The sequence below is a fragment of the Telmatherina bonti genome (assembly GCF_933228915.1).
Source record: "Telmatherina bonti genome assembly, chromosome: 10".
Lineage (NCBI taxonomy): Eukaryota > Metazoa > Chordata > Actinopteri > Atheriniformes > Telmatherinidae > Telmatherina > Telmatherina bonti.
In genome coordinates, this window is record NC_136628.1 from 8,406,612 (window position 1) to 8,431,467 (window position 24,856).

The 24,856-nt window shown below is 42.0% G+C and overlaps 1 protein-coding gene across 1 annotated transcript in view; it reads left to right on the forward strand.

Annotated features, from left to right (window-relative positions):
* The window catches only part of LOC306761820 (F-BAR and double SH3 domains protein 2-like), a 69,665-nt gene that overhangs the window by 22,210 nt on the left and 22,599 nt on the right, over positions 1 to 24,856 (forward strand). The window contains exons 5-12 of the mRNA XM_079248116.1: positions 980 to 1,124; positions 4,180 to 4,313; positions 7,407 to 7,461; positions 7,540 to 7,668; positions 7,754 to 7,876; positions 13,828 to 13,923; positions 21,609 to 21,725; positions 24,329 to 24,424. Of these exons, the coding sequence (XP_079104242.1) occupies positions 980 to 1,124; positions 4,180 to 4,313; positions 7,407 to 7,461; positions 7,540 to 7,668; positions 7,754 to 7,876; positions 13,828 to 13,923; positions 21,609 to 21,725; positions 24,329 to 24,424 (895 nt within the window). The remainder of the gene's footprint in view (positions 1 to 979; positions 1,125 to 4,179; positions 4,314 to 7,406; positions 7,462 to 7,539; positions 7,669 to 7,753; positions 7,877 to 13,827; positions 13,924 to 21,608; positions 21,726 to 24,328; positions 24,425 to 24,856) is intronic.

A 24,856-nucleotide genomic window follows, 5' to 3' on the forward strand; every position in this document is an offset into this window, starting at 1 on the left:
CCACACATTTATAGTTGTATTTAGGTAAAATGTGCCAAATCAGAATAAAACTTGTTGAAATTGTTACATCTGTAATGTTATTATATTTGTATTAGTGAGGTAACTTCAGAAAGGATGGGTCATTATTACAACCTGATGAATCTTACACAGTTATAACAGCAGTAATAACCATAGTCACAATAATGTTCACATAAACAGATTTGGTATCGGCAAATATCGGTATCAACAGATATTGAAATTTCGGATATCGGATCAGAACTCCCAAAAAGTGGATCGGTGCATCCCTACCTGAAACAGTGGTGGATGTTTAGAAGGATCTGGGGGTAATGGTAAGACTGAGCTCTACAGCAGACCCTGAACACCCGTCCCGGCGTGTTGTCTGGATCTGCGGTCTGGGTTGACCCTAGTTATGGACCTCTGTGAGTCTGCTGCGTTGGTAGTGAGAGCCGGCCTGACAGATGGAGGAGAACGACCCTCCATCTCCCTAATGTCGGGTTTGTTGCTTCAAACCATGCACAGAACTTGGAGGAGAAATGTTGTCGCCGTCGTCAACCCCCTGCCTGATTTTGTACCCATAAGCGTGCGGACTCCCTGCCACATCCGTCTGGTGTTTTCTGTCACAGAGGTGTCCCTGGATTGTCTCTGCATGGGTGCATCTTGCTGACTTTATCCGTTGTGAGTGCTCAGATTTTTTCTGGTCTGAGCAAAGAGCAGTCCTGTCTCCCATCCTAAAGCCTTCATTTTGAGCCTTCAGCAGTGAACCGTAAAGATTCAACTTCACCGTTTAGAAAACATATTTCAGTCTTATAATAAGTTACATTTAGTTTAAGTTTTTCTTCCAGAAAAATTATCCAACAGAGAATAAAAAGATTTTTATCATTCATCATATTGTTTTTTTTCTTTACCTTCACAGCTAATCACTTGCTGTTCATGAGTCTGTTCCAGTGTTTAAGCCTGTGTGTGTATGTGCTTGTTGAAGGAACATGTACTGCGTATGGAAGGCGTATTTGGAGGGCACTGTCCAAGCCGCACAGTTCAGGATCAGCGGCTGTGAGAACTACAAAGTCCAGGTTGCCGATCCAGCCAAGATAGCTCGACTGCAGAAGGAGCAGCAGCTCAGGAAGGTAAAACAGGACGACATTCCTGATTTGATCAGGTTTCAAGTCACGTCTGTATTTAGAAACATTCGCATCTCCACTGATGCAATCAGGGTGTGTTTGTTCTTTACGGGTAATGGAGAAGTTAGACTCCTAAAACATGACACATACAGTTAGACCACAGAATTTCTGACTTAAAGTAAATTATTTTGTGCGGCTAGAGCAGGTATGTCAAACCCAAATGTCCAAAACAATCCGAGATCACAGTAAAATCCACGATACAAGCGCTGTACACACGTCTCTGTTTCATCTGATGCTGCGGTTTGGCCAGGAGCTGGATGAAGTAAGACAGAGATGATAAAACTCACACAACTTCCTGTTTCTTTCACACCAACGGGAACAAAGTGTCTCTTACAAGTTTAACTCCCACTAATTTATTCTTTACTTCCTATTTATGCAGTCATGTCTTTATTCTGTCGGCACCAAACTAAACAGGTGTGAATTAGTTACATAAACATGTTCTACTTGTTAACAAGATGTTCTCGAGATTTATCGCTTATTTGTTTTGACATATTACTGATAAAAGTCTAACCCTAACACCTGAGAGTGTTGGGGAAATTATTATGGGTTTTGGTTAAGGTTAAAGGCAATAAAGTAATATAGTGAGTGATTGATGCTTAGTGAGCTCAGTTTAGCTTCAGAGGAGAGAATGATTGTTTTCTGTGGTCTGCCCAGCAACTAGGAGGAGTTAAGCATGGTTTATAATCGGATGTTACTTCAGCATCTAGAGAGAGAGTTCTCTCTCCAAGCTCTTGCATGTGCTTGTATTAGTTTATAATAAAATGTTCATTGTAAGAAGACAGTTGACTCTTAGATGTATTACAACTTCTCAAGACCAGAGTATTTTCCACCACAAGACCCACTGGCATTTATAAAAAGATGGCGGTGCCTTTACAGAAGCGTATGCAACAACATCTAAATGTAAAACTGTGATTAAAGAGCTGCAACATGGCTATTTCCTGGTGGTTTTATCAGCTGTGATAAAAGCTAAGAGAGTAAAGAATCAAACTGAACTCTTGAGACAAATTTCTCGCAATGATTCTGAAGAGCAGAAACAGATGTGGTACATCTACTGTATATTCACGACAACAAGGTGCACCGTATTAAAAGGCACAGTATCAGTTAAGGGTGCTATTTGAACACTCATACAAGGCTCACCAGGTTTTAGGGCACGGGCATGGTAAAACATACCGGTACTCTAATTTAAAACATGCTTGCGTGTGTTTTAAAAAAGGCAGCGGAAGAAAAATTGAGTTCAGTTGTACTTAATGGAAGAATTTAGCAATGTTTTCATGTTGTTTTTTGATCAATCCTCATTCACATATCCATCAAAGTCCTCATCTTCTGTGTCCGAAATGAACAGCTGGGCTAGTTCTCCATCGAACACGCCGGGTTCTCGCTCGTCATTGCCAGAGTCAGTCCCGTTGCCGTGTGGCTTCTCATAAATGATGGATGCTTTTGCGAAAGCTCGAACAACAGTGCAAGCAGACACGTGAGCCCAAGTATCCGCAATCCATTCACAAACTGTGGCGTAACCATAGACTGTATATTAAGAGATGGACGGAACCTCCGTGACGTCACCCATAGGTTTCTGAAGAGCTGAATTCAAGCTCGGTGGGCGGTTCCTACCCTCACCATGTTGGCAGCGTCATGCACGTCGTCTCGCCCAGAAAATACAAATATGGGCAAAGAGGTGGAACTGAGAGGGCAGCCGTGAGCGTCATGGTGGATGATTGACATCAAGCGAACTCCAAACTTTCTGGAGCTAAGAGCTAACCGAGCTAACCCGGAGATAACAGGAGCTGACCAGCTAACGGAGGTAAGCGGGCTAAAGCTAAGTCACATTGTTAACTGGCTAAAAACCGCGGTTGTTCTACGTTCTTCTGACTTGAAGCGGGAGATTGGGTACCTGTCAATCAAACGGACACGCCCCTAAATATGCCGAATTTCAAGATAAAATTACTTTTAAACCGGCGAGTTAGAAAAAAATTCACTCCCCCCCCACAGTTGTCATAAAGGTAAACCTGACCCATAAACCGAAAATAGATTTTTGTACCAGGCTGTAAGCATGTTTATTTCTGCTGTGAAGTTGGTCTTTTTAACATGGGAGTCTATGGGGATTCGCTCTCTCCGAATCAGCTCCAGTCGGTCTTCCAATTCAGGCCACCTCACCTTGTTTCCGCGGAAACTCAGCTTTGTGTTCTTGACTTGGCAAAGCTTGTTTCCCGCTTCCTCAACTTGCGAACCATGGATTCATTGATCTTAATCCTCTCACGCCTGCTGGATTTGTCCGCATAGCTGAGAGCTTGCAGTTTGAACTGCGTGTCTCTTCGCAGGAGCCGTTTTAATAAGGGGTCATTAGCCAAACCGATGTTGTTTTGCATAAAGCACATACCGGCACTAAATACCTATTGAGGGCATGCCTTTAGCGTCTTCTTTCACACCCACAGTTCTCCCTTAAACAACATCTATATATTTTGGAACTCAGTACACACATAAGGCGCACCACATTTTAAGGTGCTCTGTTTATTTTGGAGAAAATGAAAGACTTTTAAGTGCGCCTTATGGTCGTGAAAATACGGTACATATTCTTGAACTTCATGTAAACAAGCATAATCCTGATAAACTGAGTTGCAAATAGTCTAATATTTTATATTTTTCTGATATTATGAGCAGCTTCCATCAGCGTGGTGTTTGTAATCTGAAGCAGTGTGTATATGCAGGCTCCACTTGTTTCCTGCTACGATGGTCTGACACGTCACTGCTCAGAAACGTAACGCTGCTCTCTGGTTTCTGACGGACTCTTCCTACTCCTAGCAGCCGACAATGCTGCTCTTGTTTGCTGTCTGCCTTCAGCACATGCCATCATAGTTCCTGTGTGTGACACACCTCTCAGCTCAGGTGTTTTTTTTTTAATAGAAATGCTTTGAGAAATTAGCATTTTTCTCTGCTGTTGTGCTGCAGGAATAAATGTAAAGTTTGTATGAATGTAAAGTTCAAGCTTGCTTCTCTCCAACCTCAGTGTATCGAGCAGCTGACGGTGGTCCAGGCTGAGCTGCAGGAGTCGGTGAAGGAGCTGACCAAGACCAGGAAGAAGTACCAGGAAGCCGAGACCATGGCTCAGGCTGTCCGAGAGAAGGCCGAGCTTGATGCCAAGTATGACACAAATGACTTTTCAGGTCTTTGTATGATAAAATTAGGGCTGGAAGATATGACGATATATATCGTTTGGACGATAGAAAACGTCTATTGTTTCATATGAGGCTCTATCGTTTACACCACGATAAGGTGCTTTACTGCAGTATTTTACATCAAGATGAGCTTTACGGCACGTATTAGGACTGTGAGGATATGCTTCTGTCCCGATTCGTTTCCGATTTTTTTGGGTGCAGATTCGATTTAAATTGCGATAATCACAATTTTTTTGATATTGCTGATTTTTATAAATTAAAAACAAAAAAATATGCCAAGCATTTTTATTTTTCAATGAGGACAAAACAACACAGTAGCCAAAAATGTTTTTTTTTTTTAACAAAAAAAAAAATCAATTTTAAAATTGTGAATCAAAAAATCACAATTTTAGATTTTTCAATTCGATTTTCCCTCCCCTAGCATGCACGCTGCAATACATAAACACACATGGAGGAATACGGTAACAGACATGTTTCAGAGCAGGATAATTCACTAAAAGATGACCAGCCAACCCAAACTGATGAGATTGTTCATAAAAGAGGGAAATTTCTGTCTTGATCCGGTTTGGATATAAAAAGACCGACGTGGAACCGACAACAGACTAGCTCACAGTCCCAACAACGGACTCCGACACATCTAACTCATTTTATCACCTGCCAAGAATCAGGATAAAGAATACAGAATAAAGAATAGAGTCAACGAGCAAAAGCAGCAAAAGCAGCGTCAAGTGGAGGCGAAAGCTCATAATAAACTCCAAATGGAAACGCTGTATTATTTTACAGGTATTTACCTGTAAAACATCATACGGCCAAAGTTCCCCCAGATGGAAGGAGATCACTGCTGCTGTTGCCAAGAACATCTGACACATAACTGATGACTGACACAACATTACACAAACTATTTTATGTTATGTTTATCATTATGAGGATATAAAATGAGTTATATCGTGATTTAAGATTTTGGTTATATCGCCCAGCCCTAAATAAAATCATGTCACCCAAAAGTTTACGACTAGAGACATATACTAGGCCCCAAGCGGAAAGCACTTTCAGTTTAGAAAGAAGCTCCACAACCTCCTTCAAGAACATCTGGAGCTTTTGAAATCCCCACATAAAAGGGAAAAGGTTAACCAACTTCTTCACTACATTTCATGCCAGTGTTTGGTATATTAGGATAACAGGAGAAAATAATGAATACTCAGGGAAAATAACCTGCACTCAGACTCAAGGACGGTGCTCATCAGCACTTTGTCCTGGCACGATATGACCAGCTGGCACTTCGACTCACCACATTTCTAGCATTTCTCTGCTCATCAGGAAAGTCTCTGTACATCTGGCTGAGAAAACTCTGTCAGGATGGATGAACAGCTGGACCGGCACTTGTTTAAACCCTGATACTGGCTGCTCTGTCTGGCCTGGTCTGGCCTGGCCTGGCCTGGTCTGGCCTGGTCTGGCCTGGTCTGGCCTGGCCTGGCCTGGCCTGGCCTGGCCTGGTCTGGTCTGGTCTGGTCTGGTCTGGCCTGGCCTGGCCTGGCCTGGCCTGGCCTGGCCTGGCCTGGCCTGGCCTGGTCTGGCCTGGTCTGGTCTGGTCTGGTCTGGTCTGGTCTGGTGGTTCCACATGCCCATATAGGAGTTGTTCAGACTTTCAGATGTAACTGTTTGTGCATCAATGTGTTTACTTGGACATCGTCAGAAAACATTTTTGTTTAGTTTCTAGCAGCTGGTCGGCATCCAGCCTCTGTTCCACCTTCACATGGGGTGGGCTGACTCACTATTTAATCCATGCCTCTTGATACAACACGTGCCGATTCGATTACAATTTGTAAATGTTCGAAAACATTTTTTATTATAATAATGCAGCAGTAAAGTGTGGCAGAAGTTGAAAGTTAAGGTCCTCGGACACGTTAGGGAGACGGACCGGAAACCACCTCCCTAATATGCCCTGATAATTGTATAGTAACCGAATCAGAGCAGCCTGAATCGTAATCAAATCAAATCTTGAGGTGTCTAAGATGGCACACCTTATTTTCATGTCCCCGGTAAATAGCAGATCAGAGACTTGGTGAAGTTCTCACATGGTCGTGTTCAGCAAGAGATGACTGCTAATTAGGGTCCGAGCTCTACGTAGTATAGCCGGAGCCTATTGTGATTGAAATGTTTATTCTTCTCGCACAACTCACTCAATTTTGACCCCCTTAGCCCCGGTGAAAAGTTGCAAAACTTGGCACACACCTCAAGCCCGGCGAAAATAGCAATATTCTATGGACCGTATACACTTCAATACAAAAATGGCTCGACAGCGCCCCCTAGAAACACTAAAAACGGCCCATAGAATGGGGTCAAAAAAGTTTACTTTGACGTAGGACGATGAAATTCGGCACACACTTCTACCACCTTAAGGCGACCAAAAAAGTAAATCGTAGACCTGTTGCTATGCCAACGGGTTGTCCGCCATCTTAACGTTTGCGGCCATTTTTTTTGCCCGTTTTCTTCGAAGTGGGCGCATCGTATTTGAACAAAGTAGTCTGAGGGGATTCATGCGATTGGCTCCCAATTCGGCAAGAAGCTTTGTGACAAGATGGGGACCAAAAGTTCTTCAAATCTTTCCAATAGGAGAAAGCGTGTTACCGTGGCAACCCATGGAAAAAAGCCTTCTTGCCATGACACACGGTTTTCTGATACGATCTGCACCAAAATTGTAAGCATTCATATTTGTTAGGCCTAAACACATTGTATCGTGTTTTTGGGGGGGGGGTCGCGAGGGTCCCGATCGTCTAATTTATCGTAGAACAACGAAATTCAACACACGTGTACCAACCCAAGAGGAGCAAAAAAGTCAATTAAGTACCTCTTACCATGGCAACGGGGTGTCCGCCATCTTGGCGTTTACACCCATTAGTTTCTCTTTATGTGAATTGTATATCTCCATTAAAAAAAACACATTTACTCTGTGGATCCTTAACATGTTGAATTACAAGGAAGAGGATTGGGGGGGGTTTCGGCATGAGGCTCGGACCCGATAGATGCCGCTTGCTTATTGTTGTTGTTTATTTCTCAGGTCCAAGTTAAGCCTTTTCCAGTCAAGGTCCAGTCTCCAGAGGGCCAGCGTAAAGGTAGGATCTCCATGTCCGACCACCTGACCCACATTTAAACCCCACAGACAGTGAACAGTGTGAAATTTATTTCTCCAGCTGAAAGCCAAGAGAAGCGAGTGTAACTCCAAAGCCACCCACGCCAGAAACGACTACCTTCTGACACTAGCGGCCGCCAACGCTCACCAGCAGCGCTACTACAGCACAGACCTTATGGATTGCATCAAGGTGAGGCCATGTGTCTGAATGGGGGGCACACTGAGGAAGATAAACATACTATAAAGCTAAAAACCCTTTGTGCTCCTGTCTGCAGGTCTTAGACGGCAGAATCTATGAGCAGGTAAAAGATTACCTGGTGTCACTTTGTCAGACTGAGCTGGAAACATACCAGACTGTTCACAACACCTTCAACCAGCTTCTGAACAGCTCAAATGGGGTGAGTTAAAAACCCAAACGGCATCCACTACCTTAGATGCAGGAGTGTCTTCACAGCTGGCTACTCTGTTTTGTTTGCTGTGACTTGACATGTTTTTTAACTGAGCTTTAAACAGCTTAACTTTATCTAAAATTTGGTTAAAGTAAAACCTCCCCCTCAGCTGGACACCTCTCTTACAGCATTTTCTTAATATGCAAGAAACAAGCAGCAGAGGCAGCGCTGGACGAAAGGTCTTACATATAATTTCCTTACCGTCTATGCCCTCTTATCATTCAATAGATAGTTCTTTTGTTTGCACAAGTTCCGCCAAGGCATTACAATAATATATCCCCATTCTCACCAAAGGTGGTGCTGCACTAGTATTTAGCAAAAGAGAGAAAAATACCTGCATGAAGAAGAAAACTCCTCCATAGACCGTATGTGAAAGATGGACGGAACCTCCGGCAGTTAAAAGTGAAGCCTATTTGGAAGTGCATAAACTGCAGTTTCCCCTTCATCCACTAGGGGCATAAAACAGACCAAATCCCCATAGACTCCCATGTTAAAAAGACCAACTTCACAGCAGAAATAAACATGTTTACAACCTTGTTCAAAAATCCATTTTCGGTTTAATAGGTCAGGTTTACCTTCATGACAACTGTGGGGGGTGTGAATTTTTTTCTAACTCGCCCGTTTAAAAGTAATTTAATCTCAAAGTTTGGCATATTTAGGGGCGTGTCCTTTTGACTGACAGGTACCCGATCTCCCGCTTCAAGTAAGAAGAACGTAGAACAACCGCAGTTTTTAGCCGGTTAACAACGTGACTTACCTCCCTGCTTACCTCCATTAGCTGGTTAGCTTCTGTTATCTCGGGGATAGCTCGGTTCGCTCTTAGCTACAAAAAGCTCGGAGTTCGCTCGATGTCAATCATCCACCATGACGCTCACGGCTCCCCTCTCAGCTCCACCTCTTTGCCCATATTTGTATTTTCCTGGACGAGACGACATGCGTGCCCCTGCCAACATGGTGATGGTAGGAACCGCTTCAAACCGCTCTTCAGAAACCTATGGGTGACGTCACGGAGGCTCCACCCATCTTTTTATATACAGTCTATGGTTTCCTCCACTAGTCTTATGCAAGTTTACTGCATAAGACAATATCCCTGTTTACCCACAATGCAATACCACGCCAAATGCAGGAAGTGATATTTTTGTGACCTTGTTGTCTGCTTCCTGTAGACCTGTGTTTGTAGGCGAGTCTATTTATTTGGTCCGAATCAGAATTCATTTGGCGTATTCACATTTCTCCAAGCGAAGTGCACCTTCTGAGCAAACACACTCAGATTCAAATCAGAAAGACTGATGTGAACGTTCACTAAGAGATGGATTCCTCATCGTCATACAAATATGTCCTCACAACAGTGAACATTTGGAAGGGACGGGTACTTTTCTCCTATGAAATGTTATTGTCTGTAGCCTGTTTTTTCATTTATCTTGGTTTAAAAAAACAAACAAAACAAAAGCATAAAGAATGATTTGTGACAGAGGTATTCATGTTTGGATGTTAAATCTCTGGTCAGAAGTTTTTGCGAGCAGTCTTGTCTTGTCTCTATTTCATTAGGAAAATTATAATCCAACTTTTGATAAAAATGCTTTAACCAAATTACATATTGGATGTCAGAACTTACTTTTAGTTAAAATAAAGAAAAACTTTTTGGAGTCAAGGAAGAAACTTTAAAAGTAAGCAATCAGGTTCAGACAGAGATGTTCTAATGGCAAAGCCCAAAACCTCATTGAAGTCCTTCACTCAGACCTGAATTTCAGCATCACATTAAGACAGCTATGAAGTCTGTTGCACTTGTACCACCTAAATAACAAACTGAGAATTTAAGGACTTGTTCATGAGTATACTAGACTACTGTACCGCTATCCTTACAGGTGTACCTAAAAAGTTCATCAGACTGCAGCAGCTAGTCCAGAACGCTGCTTCTCGAGTCCTCACTAAGACCAGGAAAGTGGATCATATAACTCCAGTCCTCAGATCTTCCCTCTGGCTTCTTGTCTGTCAAAGGATTGTCTTTAAAATCCAGATGTTAGTTTATTAAGCACTGAGTGGTTTAGGACCAAAATCTGTCCAGAATCTTCTGGTTTGTTATGAACCAACCAGATTTCTGAGGTCATCAGGGTCCGGTCTACTTTCTGTTGCCAGAGTAATAACTAAATGCAGATACTGTTTTTTTTCATGCAAATAAACTGCCTCGCCCCACTGCCAGTGCCTAACTACTCCTACCATCTTAAAGCAGTGCAGAGACATATATGGTTGTTGGAAAAGTTCCATTTTCCTTTTACCAGGACAATTATTTTATATTCACACACTGATTCCTCACATTAAAGCAAGACACACACTCCAAATGCTTGAAAAAATGTAAATAAAGAACAAAGTCAGATTTAAAGTTCAGCATATCAGTAAATTAAAGATGGGTAGAATATTATAAAAGCATTTGACTCAGGATTAATCGTGTTCTTGGAGCTTCCGTCTGAACCTCTGCAGTGATCTGAAGTCACCGCCTCAGTAACTACTAATTAATTAAAATGGTTTAAGTTACTGGGGCTGCTCGGTTACATGCCCTGAGCTGCTGTTGGCCTCTTCCACGCCGGCTTGTTCAGGTCGTCTTGCTATGCTGGACTCAGAGAGGCATTTAGTTTCTGCTCAGGCCAGAATATGAACAAACCATTTGAGAGGGAAGAGGTGGTGCAGTGGTTTTTCTGGCCGAGCTCACATTTCAGCCCGTTCCTGCGTCAACACAGACACAGGTCTTATGTGTTCTCTGCATAAGGCCACGTTTAGTTTAGCCTACATTACATTTTTAAGACGCTTCATTCTTTGTGTCCTGTAATCTGTGGTTTAATAATAGTTTATAAATATATATTTTTACCTCCATTTTGTGGTCTAAAGAAAGTGACGCTTGTAACATACAGCAGTGAGGTGTTTTTTTTACATTAGGTAAAACTGTTTTATGATCTGTCTTTCAGCACAGATAAATTCTATGCTATAGTTTTATTCCACTGTGTTGATTTTTGTTGTTTTTGTCACTCTGAAGTTAATCTGACTGTATTTTAGATACTCAATGAACAAACGGTAAATATCACATTGGATGGTACAAAAACATCATGAAGAAACACCAAGAAACAAACCAACTTTTTCAATCTAAAATCATAGACCGTATATAAAAAGATGGACGGAGACCATAGGTCACCTGTAGGTTTTTGAAGAGCTGAATTGAAGCTCGGTGGGCGGTTCCTACCATCGCCATCTTGGCAGGGGCACGCATGTCGTCTCGTCCTGGAAAATACAACAATGGGCAAAGAGGTGGAGCTGAGAGGGGGGCTGTGAGCCGCATGGTGGATAGCAAACTCCAAGCTGCCTGTAGCTAAGAGCTAACCAAGCTAACCCCAAGATAACAGGAGCTAACCAGCTAACGGAGGTAAGCGGGCTAAAGCTAAGTCACATAGTTAACCGACTAAAACCGCGGTTGTTCTACGTTCTTCTTACTTGAAGCGGGAGATCGGGTACCTGTCAGTCAAAAGGACATGCCCCTAAATATGCCGAAATTCCAGATTAAATTACTTTTAAACGGGCGAGTTGGAAAAAAATTCACTTCCCCCACAGTTGTCATGAAGGTAAACCTGACCTATTAAACCGAAAATGGATTTTTGTACCAGGCTGTAAACATGTTTATTTCTGCTGTGAAGTTGGTCTTTTTAACATGGGACTCTATGGGGATTTGCTCTGTTTTGGAGCCCCTAGTGGATGAAGGGGGAACTGCAGTGTTATGCACTTCCGCATCGGCTTCACTTTTAACTGCTGGAGGCTCCGTCCATCTTTCATATAAGGTCTAAGTCTAAAACTGATTTAGACATCTTGGCTCTTATCAAGAATATTTACTTATTTACCTACCCTTTATGTGTTTTTACTCTTTATTTTAAATTATATATATTGCTGTCTTGAGAGAGACATTTAATTAAATTTCATTTCCTTTTTTTTTTCCAAGGAAAAATGGAATGCAGCACTTTGCTCAGCTGGATTTATTTCAAATGTGCCAAAGAAATATTTATGATGTTTTTTTAAATAATTTCTGTGAGCTGCTTAAAACCATGTCAGGGTATTTTTGGGCCAAACACAAGTTTCTGTTGAACTGTGAATAAATGTTTCCAGAACTTTGACATATAATGTAAATAAACTGTGTTTAGTCGTTTCTCAGCTGCACACCGTTTTCATCTCGTATGTTTTGTTTCTGTTGTTGGATTGTGTAAAAAGGCAGACATAGCTGAATGTGGAAACTCTATCCTGTAAATACACAACTTGTTTTCTTCACAAGGAGAAAACTGTCAGAATTACGAACAGCTCACATCATAACCGAAGATGAGGGCCCAAATGCAGGCTGGAGAAGCAGGAGGCAGGGGAAATGCAGTCAATATTATTTTAATAAACAGAACACAGAACAATCAACCAGCGAGTGACCACAGAAACCATGTGGTATAAATACACAAAACACAACGAGACACAGGTGTAATGGATAAGATAAATGAACCCAGGTGACCTGATGAACAGGAAACAAGGTTGGACAGAAAACACAAAGAAAACTGCAAAATAAAAGAGCAAACCAGAATGGAGACTACACAAAAAACATCACACCATCACACAACAACATCAACAGTCATCAACAAGTCATTTTCTCATCAGTAGAAGTTGTTTTGTTTTTGGTTTGTTTTTGTTGTTCTTTTCTTGTTTTTTTAATTCATGGTTTTGAAAGTGTTAAAAACAACAATAAAAAACTGTTTATCATTTTTCATGTTGCGTGCATCCATCCATCCATCTGTCCATCCATTCATGCATCCATCGTCACATCCATCCATCAGTCGGAACATCCATCCATCCATCTGTTGGTCCATCCATCCATCCATCCATCTGTCCATCCATTCATGCATCCATCGTCACATCCATCCATCAGTCGGAACATCCATCCATCCATCTGTTGGTCCATCCATCCATCCATCCATCTGTCCATCCATTCATGCATCCATCGTCACATCCATCCATCCATCAGTCGGAACATCCATCCATCCATCCATCCATCCATCTGTCCATCCATTCATGCATCCATCGTCACATCCATCCATCAGTCGGAACATCCATCCATCCATCTGTTGGTCCATCCATCCATCAGTCGGAACATCCATCCATCCATCTGTTGGTCCATCCATCCATCCATCCATCTGTCCATCCATTCATGCATCCATCGTCACATCCATCCATCCATCAGTCGGAACATCCATCCATCCATCTGTTGGTCCATCCATCCATCCATCCATCTGTCCATCCATTCATGCATCCATCGTCACATCCATCCATCAGTCGGAACATCCATCCATCCATCTGTTGGTCCATCCATCCATCCATCCATCCATCTGTTGGTCCATCCATCCATCCATCCATCCCTCCATTCATCCATCTGTCCATCCATCCATCCATGCATCCACTCATCCATCCATCCATCCATCCAGCCCTCCACCCATCCATCCATCCATTCGTCTGTCCATTTATTGATCCATGCATCTATCCATATGTCCATCCATCCATCCCTCGGTCCATCCATCCATCCATCTGTCCATCCATTCATGCATCCATCCATCAGTCGGAACATCCATCCATCCATCTGTTGGTCCATCCATCCGTCCATGCATCCATCTATCCATCCATCCAGCCATCCACCCATCCATCCGTCAGTCCATTCATTGATCCATGCATCTGTCCATATGTCCATCCATCCATCCCTTGGTCCATCCATGCATCCACCCATCCATCTATCCATCCATCCACCCACATGATGTTTTTCCTGCTGAAATATACATAAAAAGTGTATTAAACATGTTGATTTCTGCACAAACCTAATGGAGTGTTTCCATCTGCAGGTTCTGCAGGAGTTTCACCAGCAGATGTTTGTACAGAAGAACGCCATGTTTCAACCAGCATCAGATTTCTCGTACCAGCCCACAGACTCTGATACGGTAAATCAGGTTTTTTATTGGATTTGCTTCCACTACTTTGTTTATTTGTATGAGTGGTTGATAGATTTATCACACGGGTATTGTTCTGATTTGTCTTTATAATAATTTCAGTCAGGTATGCCATTTGATCATCCAAGCAGGTCTGCTTAGTGTTGCTTTGGTTTTATGTATGTTTTTGTATTAATGTCCACCACTGACATCCAAGCTATCAGACGTCCTACCTGCAAACTGTGTCTGATCTCTGGAGCGTGAGAATAAAAACTGACTGTTGAGCTATTGCTAGAAATCTGGGTCATCGTTCAGAGCAGGACGAGCAGCAGCTGTCAGAAAAGAGTCACAATAGTTCAGTTGACCTGTGTTACTGCCCTCTGCCTCTCCTCTGACCTCGCAGGGACAGTTCAACAGTCACTGAGTCTGTAAATAAACCCGTCAGAAAATGTCTAAATGTTTAAAACTTAACTTTAACCAGATTCTGATCAGAGTTAAAGGAGGTGGGTGTGCGGTAAAGTAACTCTACTCCACAACAAGCCTCTTCTGTTGCTATCTGATCACACTGTGATCATCAGTGTTATGTAAATATAAGATATTTTATGTTACTTTATGTGGTTTATATGACTGGTAATTAACAGAATGAGTTAAAGAGAAAAGGAAAAGATCTTACTGAGGCTCTTATACATCCTCATATTGTTTGCATGAATGTCCTTTAAAAAGTTTCACAAGCAACTGCAGGATAGAATTATCTCATTTTCTTTTATAAAAGATCCTCCAGTGGGTTTTTTTTTTTTTTTTTTTTTTTTTTGTACTAAAATACATGACTAAGAATAAAATTCCTCTTAAATGATGGCCAGTTAGATCTGGGTCATGACTTCTGGCTCAGTTAGGAACCTTCTGATGCCAGAATGTGCAGCTAAAACCTTATTTATGCATCAATTCCAGCATTGACTGCACCTGTAATGGTGTGATATGACGTCTCGAGAGCTCTGCTTTTACTGCAGCTCACCTTGCTTGGTTAATCGATAATCTAATCGTACAAGAAAATGTTGGCCATTACCCTCTTGGTGGACCTGGTGGCTTTAAATTTCTTTGTCTTTGGAGAGGGGGCGTGTTTTTGTTCAATAAATTCCTGTTTGCTCTCTGGATCATGCTGATAAAGCCTGACTTTATGACAGGTTACAGGCCTAAAATGAAAACCGTCTGGGCTGGCATTGTACTGAGCGAGCAAGGCTCCAATGACGGTGACACTCGACAGCTTCATTCCATCCAGAAGCATTGTCATGAGCCATCTTGTACATATCTTAGACATGTGGATTTTGTCAGGAGGTGTGTCACGTATGGATTCGTATGAAAAGCCAGTTTCTTCTGCCCTCTCAGTTCCACCGTGTCGCGTTTTCGCAGCTGATCACGGCAAGTTTAATCTATCAGAGTGGTTCCACCAGGCCTACTACGTGCGTTTCTGAAGTGTCCCAGAAGCTCCATCGCAGTTCACCGTTTCCCTAAAACACGCTGCTATTTACGTTTGTTGCTTTGAAACCACGTCCATCCAGAGCACAGCGAATCGTTCAGGGATAAAATCAGATGAAAAGCAAAGTGGATCCAGTTGATTTTACAAATAAAAACTACATGTCCAGACTTTGGATCGTATTTTACCCTAAAACATCAACGTGGCCACATTACCGGCGGCACCAAGACATCAGATGAGAGAAGGTTTCCCTTCGAACTTTGTCGCCTAGACAGCGAGACATTTATTTTGCACATGGAAAGCTGCACCGATTTGTGTTATTTTGACACCACACTTCCCCGTTATGAAGAAACTAAGAGCAGGCATGTGAGACCTGATCAGACTGGCCATGTAACACCTTTACTGGTTTATTGTGCATTTCAAAGCCTACAAGTACATCAACAGTTACGCTTGTCACTGTAACAACTTTCGCCATCTCAGAAATTATTGCGATAGACGATCAAATTGCTCTAAGCGATAATTGTTGTCACTTTGACACCATTTTCAACAAAAATAACAATAATGCCATAATAATGCAAGTTTTAACAATATTAAGTAAGCTGTCTCAGATGCACGTCATTCAAGTCACTGGTCCATCGCCGTTCATGCGACCCGCCCTGGGTGAACCCCACCTCTCCCCCCGATGGATGAACGGAGAAGAAAAAGTAGATTTAAGCAACGTTGCTGCTGAACATTGATACTGGTTAGTATTAGACGGAGGCCTTTTCCAAGGACGTCTCAGTGTGTGATGACTTATATCAGAGCGCCATCATTTCAGATCTCTACAACCTAGTTGTTGATAAGATGTATAGAGAGTTTTACCTATCTAGATATATTTGTATGATCTGGCTTCTGTCAAAGCAGCAGTTACACTCTGATTGGCCAGTGGACATGCATTATTTCCTCATTTCCATCCCGATCTGTTAGATTCTATATAAGCTTTGATTCATAATGGGTAGGGTCTTATACATGCTGTGCTGTCATTCAGCAGAAAGGTTGCTCAGCCCAGCGTGATGTTGTTAAACCTGTGAGGTGAATAAGATGCAGTGAGACGAGTGAATGAAGCAACTGTGCTGTTTGCTTCATGAATGTTGCTCATGAAATGATGCAACCCTGGTCATTTCCCACAACTGCTGAACCATTCGTCCCCGTTATGCAACAAGTCTGTGGAGTTTTTCATCTAATACCTTCCATGATGTATAAATGAAGTTGTTCTTTATGCCAGTGCTTGTTTGGGACATACAATCACTGGCAGGCTTCTCTGTCTTATCCAACAACTTTTACTGGGGTCCACGCTGCACCTTCGTACACCTGTTTTTAAGCCCCCCAGTGTGTCCTTGTGGTCTGTGGTCTCTAGTGATTTTTTTCCTCCTCAACTGGACTTTTATTACATTATTTTGCTCTTCTTAAAAACCAACATAAACGTCAATTTCAGTTCAGAAATGTTGTGCAATCAGCCTTTGAGATGACCGCGGTATGCAAATCTGCCGCTGATTTGTGAAGGCTTCTGTGCGTGGATGAAAACGTTAGGGAGTCCGATCCTGAGCAGACAGTCGGCCATCGCTGCCGGTCCCTTCCTCCTCTCCGCTGGACAACACTGGACAATTTGTTCCAAACTGCGAATGCTGCCATTGTTTTGATTGGAAGTCAAACAAGCAGCAGCCTGTTCCTAAAGAAAACATTAATGGTGGAGAAGCCCTTTCCCCCTCCCTGCCACACGCCCCCACCTCCCACCCTCCCATACCACTTGCACCAGACAGCGTGATCCGGTAAGGAATAGAGCTGAACTGGGAGGGAGGGGCAGGAGGTAGGCCGGGCCCTGTGAACGGCCCATCTGTGAAAAGAAGGCATTGTGAGTGGGCCTCATCAGAGTGCACTGACCCCAACCCTCCCGCCACCCCAGCCTTTTCCCTTTTCCCCCCACACACACACACACACACACACGTATGTATATATATCTGTAATATGTGTACTGCAAGTGTGGAAACCATTCAAGTCCACTTTTAGGGCTTCATTATAAACATGAAGAAAAAACTTGAGTTTCAATCACAAATGAAATCCGAAGACTCTCACGGTTCCAAACCAAAAATGTTTATCTCCTCATCCTCAGCTAGTTCAAGATGTTTACACTTCCGCAGGAAGAGTTGAAAGTATTTCCATCATCAGCAGCAGATGATGACGTCCCCATTGTTGATATCTCCCACACAGTTTGGCTCGGCTTCCACCCAGCTGTCAGCGAGCCCCAGCTTGGGCAGCGAGGTTTTGGCACCGGACTAACGGGTGTCTTTTGGCCAGAAAACATCATTGTGACAATGATAATGACTTCTTAAATACTTTGGTTTTTATCTGCAAATGGTTCCACCGAGCACACAAACAAAAACTTGAAGCTGCTGTTGTTTCAGAGCGTTTGGATCAGGGTCAACGTCGCGCTCACAGCAGCAGATGACTGTTTGTTTCCAACATGTAGAATTAAACGTGTAAGACCAGAAAACGCCTGTCCAGAATCGTTTTAGGTGTTCATTGGATCTTCTTTTATGCGCGTGTCCCTTAGGAAATATTTTTTAAATATATTTATGTAACGTTAAATCATCAAACGGCGGATCTGTTAGTTTTTTTTTTTTAGCTCAATAAACAGCAGAGATAGAGATGGACATGAGTTTATCGTTAGATCCTCGATCCTTTCAACAGATTTACTGGAGATTTTTCTATTAACCCTTAAAGCCAGTTGGTTCTTGTCAGGCCCAAAAAATGAGAAATGATCCCCTGCAATGTTTAATAGTCACAAAACGTTGATGATAACTGTCCAGCTCTGGTCCTCAAGGGTCACTGTTACGCCCAGTCTAGGGGTTCCTGAACGCAACAGGAAAATACCATCCTTCCATTAAGTCAAACCGGCTCTCAGGAAGGTTCAAACGAAAAGATGCTTTTTATTTTACAACGTGAAGTAAAGATCTAACGGAAAACTTCTGATCTGGAAACAAATCAGAGTTAAAAATGTGTAAATTAATCTCAATGTGAGCTAACGCCAAAACAACAAACAAAACAAATCCTATGCTCTGAGTTTAACTCACCTAAGCAAAAAATAAACATGAAAACAAAAGACAGGTGCTTACCTTCTTATCTAGAAAAGCAGGAGAAAACTCAAACCAAAACAGGCAGCTCACAGCTATTGACAAATGTTTCCAAAAACATTTCACAAACTTTCACTCATTCTACCAGCCTGATGCAACGTGAAGGATGCTACGCACGCTCCGTCCGTCTCAGCCGTCCAACCAGGCTGTTCTCTCTTTATTTAAACCGTGGACAACCAAACCCGTCCCGACCCGTCTCCACAGGCGCTCCAATGCCGATGTCGGGCGGCGTATCTGTCCAGAGTAGACACAACCCACAAAACGACCGCAGTCGTAACAGCCACAATCCTGCAGGTTTTCCATGTGTCCCTGCTCCAACACACCTGACTCAAACTAAGCAAGCACTGTGCAGAACTTCATTGGCTGTTGGATCCATTTGATGGAAGCCAGGTTTGTTGGAGTAGGGATACATGGAAAACCTGCAGGACTTTGGACCCCCCCTGCCCTAAATCCTTTACAGGGGAATTTAATACGACTTCTAAACTCGAAATGCACCAGTCCAACTTTTCAGTAAATAGTTTGAGATGAAGGGATTATCATCAAAGTTCATGAAATAAAATCAGTTCAGCATCAACTTTTTTCCATTTTCTGTAAATAACTATCAGTGAGTCGTGTATAAAAACAAGATGATGTTTATTTTCCAACTGTTGCTGAAATGTTTGCTAAACAGGACTAAAGATGTATTTAATGCAAATGTTAATGAAGGTAGGATCAGCATGGTGTTATCCTGTCATCAGACAGAAATGCCACATTTCTCCTACTCAGACACAGGAACACAGTCTGGTTCTCTGCAGTGTCTTCTCTCAGGAACTGATGAGGAACAACACAAATAGAAGAATAAATTCCTTTTTAACTCTCTGGGGACGCCGGCATCGTTGGCGATGCAGGGACCACGTTGTGTTTAATCCAGCATAGCTTTCAAACCATAAAAGATAGAAATGTACTTTTTTCCCCCTCTCAATCGGGAGACTCCGGGCTTTCAGACGGTGGTTCCGGCATCACTGTAGCCCATTCATAAGTGATACAGTGTTGTGTCAAAATAGGTGTTCCAATCAGAACCTTTGTCTTTGGCGCATGACACGTGTTTGTCCAATCAGAGTCGATGACGCCTCAGGAAACGCCTCCAAACAGTGTCAATCACTCTGCATCGGTGTCATTAGTGATAGCTGCCTTCTGTATTTACAAGGCCGATAAATTATGAAAACAGCTTTTACGCATGCATACCATGCATAATCGCTCAAACAAACATTTGCATTACTCAAGTAGTTTATTTCAACATAAACGACACGACGGAGTTGTAACAGATGTATAACTTGGTAACAGATACAGTGTGTGCAGCTGAAAGCTGCAGTGCTTCAGTCTCCTTCAGTACCTTTAGTCATGCTTCGAAGTTACAATACTTTATAATTATAATAAGCAAAGGAGCCTCATTTACAAAGCAGTTTATGATATTTCGATTCAAAATAAAAAAACAAGGTATAGGACATTATGGGGCATTGGAAGGTGGTGTTTATTAGCATTTAAACTAAAAAAAAGTCAGGCAAGGTTTATTTCTCTAAAATACCCTTGGTCCCCAGAGGGTTCATTCTTTTTTCCCTTGGAAATGCGTCCGTATGACAGTTTTCCTCCTTCATTTTTGCTAAATGCCAGTATTTATGAACACTTGACTGAACATGCTCATATCAGGACTGCATCTTCATCATCATCGTTAGTATCCCGGAGTCCAACAGGACTGGACTCGGAGATGAGAAGGGTGTAAGGAATCAGTTGTTTCAGCCTGTGGGGTTGGACTTCTCACAGCGACCACTCGGTTGGAAGACTTATGGAGCATAATCAGCACATCATTAAATAAAAAGAGTCTGAACTGAGCAGTTTCAACCGCTCGGGGTGTTAATCTGCACCGCCACTGTTCCCTGCATGTGACATGAGGCAGAGGAGTAGAGTTACAGCGAAGGCTTCTGCTGACCACATTGTGAAGTTTTGCTAGTTCAAGAGAAATGGAAGACGATGTCTGATGTTACAGCATGACATTCATTTGTTGCACTTATAAGCCAATCAGGTTGATCTCTCTCCCACTGACAGAAGCATCGATAAAAGCCGACTCAGCAGTTTTTAATCACTAGGAGAGACTAAACGCCGTCTGGGTCCGAGCTTTTGTGAGGATTATTTTTAAGGGAAACTTCAGAAAAGATTCAGGGAAGGAACTTCTCTTCATATGCTGTTTAAATAAATTCCTCAGGAGGAGATTTAACTTCACTTTTACCGTCAAACTTGCCCTAAAATTCTCAAATTAATGCAGGTTAGAAAACAGCATGGACTCTCATTAAAACGCTGTTGTTTTATTTGTGGCGCTTCTTCTTCGCACCAACATTCCTCCACGTATAGTTTCCTTAAATTAAACTGATTGTGTTTCTAAATGAAGAAGATTGAATGTTTTCTAATTATTTATTATTTAGGCAGAAACTCTCCTAATGTCTTTCCAGTGTGTCACTTTTCTTTGCATTCATCATCAGACGATGAAACATCGGATTGATGTGATGAACGTGACTCTGACGCTTCTTTTCCTGCCGTTTCCGGCGGTCTGTTGTCGGCGTGTCTGACGGCTCATAAAGACGTTTCCGGTACCTGATCAGACATGTTTAAGTGAGGAGAATGTAGATCCATTCTGGCCCTGAAGTGGTTTTCACTGGTTAGGATGGCTTTGATGATCTTCTGGTGATGATCAGAATGACCGAGCACTGAAGAATTAGATTTATCTGTATGTCCAGACAAAGTTAGTTATAATGCTCATGGATTTATTTGTCAGGGTCACAACAGATGAGATATTTCCCTGTTTTGGTTTTAAATTGTGCACGGCTGTGTGTTGACGTGTGTGGGAACATTCCTGCCGTAGCAGCCGTGCCTCACCATGTGATGAAGTAACAACCTTTAAATAACTTTAACAGCTTCCTCTAGTGAGTCAGTTTTCTCATCTCAGGCTCGTTTCAACAAACCACCAGTAACTTTTCTGTCCTCATTTTAACGTTCATGTTTGTTCCTTTTTTCACCTGCCGAAGGTGATGCAGCTGCAGAGAGAGAGCGGAACGGCGGAGGAGCACAGTCTGGATAAGGAGGCGAGGAAGTGGGCGAGTCGTGTGGCCAGAGAGTACAAGAGCATCATTCACACACAGAGGGTGAGAACCAGATCAAACTGGTGATGTTCTCATCTGCAGGATGTCGTCACCTCACACGGTGACTCATGAAACCTCACGAGGAGGTGGCCTGCAGATTATTTCTTATTTTCATTTTCCTGAATTTCTTAATGGAGAATGTCCACTATCATCCGAAACAGGTGTAAGACATGGCATGCTGTCACTAGGGGGCGCTGTGAGTCTGCCTGGAGCAGTGTGTAGAGGCCAAGCTGGTAAATGATCTGCAGAAAACCAGAACTTAAACAAAAAAAAACTTGTTTTGGTCCGATCAGCTGATTCTCCACGAGAAGCTTCGTCTGCAGCAGGGAGGGGGAAAACTACGGGGGGGGGATGTCTTAGTTTCTATGTGCAAGAAAACAGTTGATCTGGTTATTTTAGACATAACGAGAAGCTTCGTCTGCAGCAGGGAGGGGGGGAAACTACGGGGGGGGATGTCTGAGTTTCTATGTGCAAGAAAACAGTTGATCTGGTTATTTTAGACATAACGAGAAGCTTCGTCTGCAGCAGGGAGGGTTGTGCATGCGGTTCCGGCTGTCCGTGTCTTTAAATACCGCGTGTTTTACACATTTTCCTCCTTTCTCACCGCCTCCATCAGCTGCTCATTAGAACAACTTTAAATCGACTAAAATGAGGAAGTGACAACTTCTCGCTTCATCTTCTCCGTGTTAACCACGGCAACCAAAAACGTCCAACCAATCACACGACACTTCTCAGAGCCCAGCCAGAAGAAAGCTGTTTGCTGTTAACGAGACATTTTGAAGAGACACACACTAAATGCATCAGTAGTGGAAAACAAAATAAGAATAAATAATCAGTGTAATGATCTGTATTAAAATGTGGTGTCCTCTTCTTGGTCAGCTTTGGTCCCAGATGAACTTTTCCTCGTATCGCCGTGTCGGCGGACGCAGCAGAAATCAGTCATTGGATCGCTTTAAAGTTGAAGAAATAAATAAAACTTGGTCACACACAGGGATGCTCTGCAGATTATGGACATTTAAATAATAAAACCTCTGGAACAGTAGTCACACTAAATCAAAGTGTGATTTGTGAAAACTAGTTAAAGTTTTAAATGTAAAAAACAGCTGCAATATTATATGTAGTTAAATAAACCCAAAATCCCTGTTTTATGTTGTTTTATATGAGTGTGTAGATGTGAGAAACAAATGTTCAGCTTTAAAAAAAAGAGCAATAAGAAACATAAACCAAAGCTCCAAGCCAGTACAACGTAATCAGCTCTTATTGCAAATCAGAAACATCCTAATTTAAGGATTTGGTTGATTTTAAAAATAACACACTTTATGTACACAGCTAGAAACCAAACACTGCCCTTCAATACTCAGGATTTCCTCTGGTTGAGGTACAAAAAGAAAACTCAGGAAATCAGCATTTGTTTAATAATGAAACTTAATTACTAAATTTGTATAAGTGTATGTCTACGTACAGTTGTGCTCATATTTATTCATACCTTTTCATTAAAGAAGGAACAAAACAGCTGCCTGTAAAATAAGCTGAAATTGACTAAAGTAATAATCAATAAATTTCACAAAAATCGTTACTTTATTTTCTAATTCTGATTCAATAGAAATATTTTTTTTTTAAAAAAGCAAACAAATAAGATAATTTATTACATATTCCATCAGTCATAAACTAATATTTAGTTGAACAATCCTTTAATGTTTCCGCTCCACTCAGGTGTTTTCTGTTCCTCTCAGTCAGACTTCTGCACCTGTTGACAGGTATTTTGTCCCACTGTTCATCAGAAAAGTCTCTCATTTGTCCAGGACACATTTGTTTGTTTGGTATTTTTTCTTTCTTCAACTCAGTTAAATGAAAAAACAGTGTTTTATATTACTAAATTATATTTTTGCTAATTTTTATTAGTTATTGTTCCTTTTTTAAGTCTCCAGTTATTTGAGTGACTGTTGTAAATTCATCCTTTTCTTTAATGAAAGGGGATGAATATATATGAGCACAACTGTATTGGAGAGCTGTCCCAGAAGCTGTCTTTACTTAATAAGCGCAAATTTAGGCAACTTTGATCTTGTTATTACTGATATTATGGATGGTGTAACTGTATGAAGTATCATGTTTGTTGCTTTATGATGATGGTAGGAGGTCAAAGGTCTTCTCAATCTGTCTGATCGTAGTGTCTGGTGTCTGGTTTTTGTATTTTTCTTACTTGAACTGTTTATTTATTTGTTAAAAATAAATCTGTCAGAAATCTTTGCATTAAGCAGGAATTTGACCTTTTGACTTGTTAAACAATAATGTAGTATTACTAAAACTGATGTCACAAAGTCGGCTCTGATGAGCCAGAAGTGATGAAGCAACACCAATCAGGTCAGTAGTTTGTGGCCGCCACCTCACACGGAGCTGAGATAACTAGCACCTCCTATCAGCACCTCCTATCAGTACCTCCTATCAGCACCTCCCACCAGCACCTCCTATCGCCACCTCCTACCAGCACGTCCAGCAGGGATTAGTCACTCCTTTCCTGTAATAAACTGCCTTCAGATCATCATACTGTTGGACAGCGTCCATCATCTCCATGTGTCTGACCCTCGTTGTTTGTGGTTTGGTTTCAGGCCATGGAGGAGTATGGGACGCAGGAGTCTTCGGACCAGAACAGCGAGATGGAGACCAAGATGGAGGTGGCCAGACACAGTCTCCGGAGAGCAGAGGTATTCGTCTTAAACCACCTTCTTACTCAACAGCGTGGCTAGTTCGGCTCGTCTGAAGACGGCTCCCCCTGCTGGTCAGAGAACTTCAGTGACTGGAAATGTCGGAAGTAACGAGACAATGTCTCCTGGAGTTCCGTCCCTTACTGGTGGGCTTTTACTGGGTTTGTTTTTTAGGCTACTTGTGAGGGATTGAAGGTGGTGATCATATGTAAGAATCACACGTTTACATGATCAGAGCTGCCTTCTGGTTCTGTCACTGATTTTTCCTTTTTATTTATTTAAATATTCAAACACAAGTGAACAAAACACGCCACCAGAGACAAGTAACCAGGAAGGGAGAATTTTTTTTTTTTTTAAACAAATAGATTTAAAAAAATAAACAAATAAATAAATAAAAATACACACATCTACATGTATAAAATAAATTAAAAA